Genomic DNA, 8224 nt, shown 5'->3' with positions numbered 1-8224 from the left:
AGATAGGGATCTCCATGTATGGGCATAACATATATTGTATGTATATGGATACATATTATTATTAATAAAGGATCAAATAAAATACAAATCCATATATGGTCATTCCCAGAAAAAATCACACTCGTGTGAACTGAGCGGTGGAGGCTGCGTGTGTGTGTGCGTGCGTGCGTGCATGTGTATGTGTGAATGTGAGTGTGAGTGTGCCTGGCCGGCTGGCCTGAACAACAGCGCCCCTCCCTTAACATGTGTGGTTAGAAAAGGTACTGCAGGCTACATACAGACAGACACGCACGCACGCACGCACACATACACAGACGGCCACGTATAGGAGACGGTGTAACCACCGCTCAAAAACCTTTTATGCCTATACATGGAGATTTCTGATGTCATACATCCCAGGCCGAAAATGAGAATGTTAGGTCTCCCCTTATGGGAATGCCCATATTTGGTAATGTCCATATATGGGCATGTTATATCAAGGGTACTTTACCAGCATGGTACACCGGTAGACCTTGGATAGCAGCACTGGTTTAAAGGACAACTGTTTGTTTTTTACAACAAGGGTCCATATTTTAGATTGTAATTAGAGAAAAGAAAAGATGAGTGTTAAAATGTTTTCACTTTTACTCCTTTTTATCGTTTTAGCGATTTTAATGACTTGATTTCAGTGGTTGGGGGCATACGTGGCTAAATATGTCTTTTTAGACACAATAAGCCAATTCCCAAGATGCACCACAATCTTTCATGGGCAGATGTGACTTATGGGGGCTATTAGTGTTACTGTAAAGAAAATTAGCCACTGAAATCAAGGTAATTAAAATTGCTAAAACTATAGAAAGCTAATTACAATCTAAAATATGAACCCTTGTTGTAAAAAAAAAAAAGTTGTCCTTTAAGGTACATGAAATAGAGTGATTGTGCACCGTTTTCTCCTAATTTATTGTCCCGCTGATTTGCTGAGCGTGCATGTGTGTTAAGACTGCACGCAGCTCAGAGTACCAGCATGGAACATCCAGGCCTTGCTTCATTAGGTACCGACACCCCCTCCTAAGACGCTGACATTTTCAAACTTGTTCCCCCAGTTTTCTAATTGCTGTGAAAAATTGGACGCGCGGTAAAAGGGGTGCGTGGTAAATCTCGATTTGACACCACTTCTTGTCTTCGAGTGTCACTTATACTTGCCCTGTTTTAAACGTGGAGCACGAAGACATGCTTTTGTCTCAGCTGACTTGAAGAGATCAAACAAATTCAATTAGAGCACGTAGGCCATTTCTTCACCTCAATGTGTCCCATCAAGATGAAATCACAGCAGACATACAGCACAAGATGAATTGTTCACTGCCAAATGGAAACCTTATAATGTATGTCCAAAACCTTTTAGGAAATGGACAAAAAGGGCTGTGTTCCAATGTAAAAAAAAGAAAAAAAAAAGAAAATATATCTACAAGACACAGTGAGCTTATAGATCATCTACTTTTGAAATAGGGACATCTCAGAGACATGTTTGACGGACATTACATTGTAGCCCAGTGGTTCTCAACCTGTGGGTTCGGGACCCAGGGGGGTCCTCAAATTATTTTGGGGGGTCCCTCCCCAGATGTTTAACTTAATGTGCAACATTGTTTTCTCACTCAAAAGTAAACAAACCAACATAAAGTTTGAGTGTATTGAGGGTAGCCTATATGCACATTTCTAAAGTGACAATTTAAGGACCTTTTAATACCTCTAAAATGACAAATTAAAGATTGGACTAATTGGTAAATATTAGAGGCAGAAATTGTGAAAATAGCATGTAGATGTGAGCATGTAGATCTGCTATTTTCACGACGGAACCGTGTTGTACAAAATGTAAAATAATGCCTCAACTCTTAGTATCGTGAGGGGTCCCCAGTTAAAATATGATTATTTCGCAGCCTGAAAAGGTTGGGGTCGCAGCCTGAAAAGGTTGAGAACCACTTTTATACCCCACAGTAAAACAAATACAGTACAATGTCAATCATTAGCAGAAGCAATGTAAAGAGTTGTTGGGATTAAACTGCTTTTAACATTACATTCTAATGAAATAATAAAGCACAACTAAACTATATGGGAAAGGTTCTTTTTTATTGACAATCATAAGCACTTCATGGACATTTGAATAAAGTGTAACCTCACCATTGAGCCGAAAAGCTCATGAAATGTGGACATTTTACTTAAAACAAATAATACAAAGAAACCGTATTTATGAAATGCACTCATAGAAACTAATCACTGCATTCACATGGATCGATTGTGGCCGCAAATCTGTTCTCATCTAAATATTAGGCCTAGAATTATTGAGTTCTTTAACCAGTGAAAAATAGCAGATATACAAGCTCACAGCGCGGCACCGAGTGCCGCGCTGTGAGCTTGTGTATCTGCTATTTTTGAAAAAGTCGTAAAAATGTGTGCAAATCTTATATGTATTTTCAGAGCGAATATTTGTAACTCAAATTTTGCTTCTGAGGGGTCCCTGGAACTAAATATTTTGAGATGGGGGTCCGTGGCCAGATACATATCATTTTGGGGGTCCTTCACATGAGAACCACTGACATAGTAGTCTCTCAAGAACAGACTAACTGAGCTCCAGTTAAGTGAAAAGGACCTTTTCTTTGACGATGCCTGGCCAGATTGCTGACATCATAGAAACATAGGTTTTTAAAAAAAGGATTCAAAATTCACATTTTCACGATTTTTCAAAAATAGCAGATCTACAAACTCGGTGCCGCGCTGTGAGCTTGTATATCTGCTATTTCTTCAATAGCTAAAGCATAAAATAATGATACACAATAATGTGTACCCGTTCTAAATGGGTTAAAGGTCTCTACAGTGACTACTACACACAGTGTGTTATTCTAACCACATTTACCCTGACATCCCTATTTGGGCAAGTCATTATACAGTAGGCAAACATCTTCATCAGCTTGAAGGCCAAACCGCACCAATGCAACTAGTCGCTACTGCCAATGGGGATAATGGTTGCAAGTAGTTGCATGTTGCAAGGAGTTGCATTGGTGAGGTATGGCTTTAAGAATTTACACAATACACAATTACACAATGTTCAAAATTTTTCAAAAGGTTGCTTCAAAGCTCAAGATCTACAACAACATGGGTCTTCAACAAGGGGTCCGCGACCCCTAGGGGGTCCTCCAAATCTTTGAGTGATAAGATATATTAAACACTTGAACCCTAGTGTCCATATTCTGAGAACTTTAGCCGAAAATAGCAGATCTTCAAGCTCGCTGCGAGGCGTTGTGAGCTTGTAGATCGGCTATTTGAAAGGTCAAGTTTATTAAGTATTGATGGTTCAAGTGGTTAAATATCTGAAAATACAAAAAATACAAAATACAAAAAATGAAACAATATGGAAGGTTGGGGCCTGAAAACGTTGAAGACCCCTGATCTACAAGCTCTGGGGCCTTACCCTAACCCTATTTCCACTATTCGACAAAGTCTAAAATAAGGCTTGAGTGGTTAACCGTTATGTTAAAGCAGAAAGACAAAATACATTTCTGCTTTGGGGTGCATGTGTAAAACACAAAGATAACCAGACAACACTGAGTATATGGTTAAACTGGTCGCTCAGCCAGGCACCACTGGTGCTTCATAACGCAGACAATTCTCTGTATGTTACACAGATCAACACTCAAACAAGAGTAACTGAAGATGAAGTAGTTAAACATTTGTTTTTCTCTGCAGTTCTGAGTGTTCAAATACATTTAGTGCAAATTAGTTCATCACCTGAACATGTTTTCCAACAACAAGTATTGACATACGGTAAACACAAGAAAAGCAGAATTGTGCTAAGAGGCAAGAAAAACATTTAAATGAGACATGCCTCAGGGCATTATAAAAAGAAAAGAGTTGTTGTGAGTGTGAAAAAGAAAGTGTGTAGTGCACGCTGACGGCAGGCCAGCGACCAGAATACTAACTAATACTATACTACGGATAATTGTTCCAAATCCGTCAATGACCACTCTGTCATTTTGTTTTATTTACAATCACATAACAATCGTTCCTCCATGGCCATGGGATGTCCCTCAGACCAGGCTGGATAATCTACCCTGGAAAATGTAAGATATTTTTATATGGGCTTTTTCTGCCTTTAATGCTGTTGTTGTAGAAGGTGTACAGTAGGCTGACAGGAAACGGGGAGAGAGATGGGGGGGGTGACACGCACACGAGAGAGAGAGAGAGAGAGAGAGAGAGAGAGAGAGAGCGAGAGAGAGAGAGAGAGAGAGAAATCTGCAGGCGTTATTAGCTTGATACAGTAGATGATCTACTGTATCAAGCTAATAACGCCTGCAGATTCATCACGCCAAAAAAGAACTGATCTACTGTAGATCAGTTATTTTTTGGCATGATGTCTGTGACTCCCTCAAGCTTACAACAAATCGGCCTCATAGTCAGGTGCAGGGATGGGACGATATGAAAATGTCATATCACAACCAAAGACATTTACAATATTATCGCGATAATCAAAATATCTCCAACATCCATTATCCTGAGGGCGGAACATTTGCCCCAAAAAATAGCAGATCTACGAGTTCACGTGTTATGTGAGCTTGTAGATCGGCTATTCTTTGGCAAAGACATTCGATAGAGAGTGAAAAAAAGACTGATCAAGTACGTATATTATAAGTACCTTTTACCAATTATAGAGGGTTTAAGTGGTACCGGATATGCAGCTCGGCAAATAAAAGCTGAATTGATCCCAGTGCATGGCGGAGGACGATATCACAATTAATTAAATCTCCATGATATGATTATCGATTCGTGAGTGTTTTTTTTTTTTTTAATCATGATAAACGATAATATCGTGTATCGTCCTATCCCTAGTCAGGTGGTATGTATTCTCAAATCGGCCTTCGAGGCAGTGGAATGTCGTCTCAAATTGGCCACCATGTCAGCCAATCCCCATCACTGACATATCGTCGTTGTCGGGTGAAAACCTTGTATGTCCAAAACCGTTCGTTTTGCATTTATCATTTTGAAAATGATTTAAACTAGTGAAAACAGCCGATCTACAAGCACACAACGCCTCACGGTGCGAGACGTTGTGTGCTTGTAGATCGGCTGTTTTCACTACTTTTGTGTGACGGCCTTGTAAAGAGCGTACACATTTGAAACTTGGGAGATACGAGGTTTCCACCCGACAACGACGATATGGACATGAACTGTAACGTATGCTGTGTCAAATTGGCCTCCGTGTCAGCCGGTTGAAATCGATTAACAACTAAGCAGAACATGTAGGCAGCTGCATTCTTAAAAATGGATGGTGGATTATGTTTCTGTTGCGCAAGGTTTATGTCATCTTCTTCATTTGTTATAATGGATAGGGTCAGCGTGCTGTGTCATTTTAACACACTGCCGTCTGGATCAAACCAAAAAGCATGCTGAAATGTCTGCAGTAGTGTACAATTCACGCACAGAATTAAAACAAATTCTGCTATGGTTATGCCAAAATAAGCAACGCCTTGAGTCACAGTATACGATAGGTCACAAATGTCGATGTGACACTGCAACCCGGCCGGCCCCTGAGTTGAGTTCTTCCTTCAACAATTCACAGTGATTCATTCTAGCAGCTCACAATCACAGGAGAGGAAGACGATCCAAAGGCGAAGGGATAAGACTTGTTATAAATACGCCTTAAGTAGCATAACATAATCGCCGGCAATTACATGATTGGAAATCGCTGTCCCTTGAGGATTAGATTGTTATAACGAACAAGCCTGCGATGTACAACTGTTAATCAAATGCCACCCTACACTGGGCTGTAGGTCAAAATGTAACTGCAAACATATTATCTTATACTACTATAATCCGAGAGGGGTCCCCCAATTCCTTGTGCCGGGATGGTGAGCACAGGAACTCTCAAAATAAACAGGGTTTTTGCCCCCAATATTCTCCAGAGGCACGGGCACGTTATAGGCCATCTTTCCTACCTTCAATAGACAATAGACGTGATGAGTAATTTAACTTTTTACGAATGTTTTGAAGGACATGCTTCACGTGACATCACAATATTACCGGAGGCATGGACCACGACATCACAATCCACCGCTCACTTCAAACTGGGTTTGATTTTTTATACTTGAGAGCCGCGTGGGGCTCCCCTTCCTATATAAATTCATCAATGGAGCAGCGATCTGTAAATGTGTAGATGTAAAATTGTGAAGGCCTGCATCTCTAGTTATTATTAGGGCATGCCTTCAGGCGGAGAGGTGCGCTCTACTGAGCGTACCTTTATTACATTTACATTTTGTTTGTTTTTTATTCTCACCTATGGTCATGAAGTGTGGGTCATGACCGAAAGTATAATGTCACGGGTGCAAGCGGCCGAAATGGGTTTCCTCAGACGGGTGGCTGGTATCTCCCTTAGAGAAAGGGTGAGAAGTTCAGTCACCCGAGAGAGACTTGGAGTAGAACCGCTGCTCCTACACTTGGAAAGGAGTCAGCTTAGGTGGTTCGGGCATCTAGTACGGATGCCTCCCGAGCACCTTCCTAGGAAGGTCCTCGATGCACGTCCCACTGGGAGGAGACCCCATGGCAGACCAAAGACCAGATGGAAGGATTACATCTCCAAACTGGCTTGGGAACGCCTCGGTATACTCCTTGAGGGAGTGGAGGAAGTTGTTCGGGATAAGGAAATCTGGAAGTCTCAGTTGGAACTGTTACCCCCGCGACCCGATTCTGGATAAGCGGTTGAAGATGGATGGATGGCTATAAGTTTGAATACGATTGTGAGGCCATGGCTACTTTAAATGTTTTTAATTGTTTAAATAAGCTTTATTGTAAGGCCATGGCTACTTTCGTTTTGAAAAATAGTTTTGTATTCGATGCCTGCTGTCATGGTTATTTGAACGTTTGATTGAATAAAGTATTCAATCATCTTTCATGTCAGCTGAACTTGATGCAAATTAAAACCAAACAAAAAAATACATATTTGAGGTAGAACGCACACAGAAAAAAAAAAAGCCATGGATCAAAAAAATATACATATCAAGATTCCGTTCATGAGAATCACGGTTTGCTTGGCATTTCTGTGACCTCCGGCCTCGGGTCAACCTCGCCAGTGGGAGTCAGTTCTTCGGGGACTCCGGCGTCCTCTCCTGCGGCGGCGTCCTCAGGCTCAGTCGTGTCCGCGGCTGCCGTCTCTTGAGACGGTCGCCTCTCCTCCAGCTCCGTGTGCGACGACGTCGAGGCTCTCTCTTGGGCGGGGAGGTCTTTGGCCAGATGGTCCTCCTGCCCTTCCTCCGTGGTCCTCCGCTCCTTGGCCAGCATGTGGTAGTTGTAGGCGTTCATGACAAAGAGAAAGAGCCCGCCGCACAGCGTCAGCGAGCCGCACATGAGGTAGATGTACTTGTAGTCGTCGAAGACGTCCACCAGCGCCCCTGTGTCGAGGAGAGGAGGGAGTGCAGCGTGTGGTTAGGATTTGTATATAGGACACACTTAATTGCCAATGTCGATTATGTCCATATTCAAACTTTTATTTTTTTTCTTGCAAATTAATGCTCTAATTGATCAAACTACAGCATCACAAAAAAGTATCGAAAGTAGCAGATCTGCAAGCTTGCTTTGTGCCGTGTTTTGAACTTGCAGATCTGATACTTTGGCCATTTTTTTATTTGAATAGAACAGTTTTGGATGAACAGTTTTGGATGTATGCGGACTTTCACCCAACATAGACGCTATACAAAGTAAACTGAATGTGCTTTATTTTAAAGCTTTTAAAACTAGATCAGTACTTCTCAGACTTTTTACATTTCAAAGACCCCAATAACTCTCTGAGTTACAGACCACTTTGAGACCCACAAATCTACAGTAGATAGATATACAAAGTACTGTAGTAAAAGAGAAAAGACAAAAATAATCCCTTTCTCTCTCTCTGATTCCGAGACAGTGAAAGCAAATACAAATGGAAGATCTTCTGCTTTTGACCCTTAGCATCTGAGCCTAGTTATTGTTCAGCTGTAGAAGGTTTTTGGCATATATCGAGTGAATAAGCATAAGGCAATGGACCCAACATCAAGAGATTCCGCATTTGGAGTTTTCAGCCCGGTCTGGGACACTGCTTAAGTAGAGCCATTGTGTACAAAGACAGGGGAACCGCTGACTGCACAATATCCCTGCGGTGAAGACCTTAAGGTCTTCATTCAAACCCTGACCACAAGACATTTCCAATCTGTACTTCTGTTGTGTCTAT

The 8224-nt window shown here is 41.5% G+C and overlaps 1 protein-coding gene across 4 annotated transcripts in view; it reads right to left on the bottom strand.

Annotated features, from left to right (window-relative positions):
- Window positions 1–5090: 5090 nt before the first annotated feature.
- Window positions 5091–8224, bottom strand: part of LOC308287867 (monocarboxylate transporter 2-like) — a 39694-nt gene continuing 36560 nt past the window's right edge. For all 4 annotated transcript variants that reach the window (XM_080729185.1, XM_080729186.1, XM_080729184.1 and 1 more), the window contains exon 7: window positions 5091–7412. In XM_080729185.1, the coding sequence (XP_080585311.1) occupies window positions 7042–7412 (371 nt within the window). In that variant the 3' untranslated portion in view covers window positions 5091–7041. The remainder of the gene's footprint in view (window positions 7413–8224) is intronic.

The sequence above is a fragment of the Nannobrachium achirus genome, assembly GCF_963921795.1.
Source record: "Nannobrachium achirus genome assembly, chromosome: 6".
In the NCBI taxonomy this organism is placed as follows: Eukaryota; Metazoa; Chordata; class Actinopteri; order Myctophiformes; family Myctophidae; genus Nannobrachium; species Nannobrachium achirus.
The sequence above is the reverse complement of the archived record's forward strand: the minus strand, read 5'-3'. Positions and strand labels throughout refer to the sequence as shown.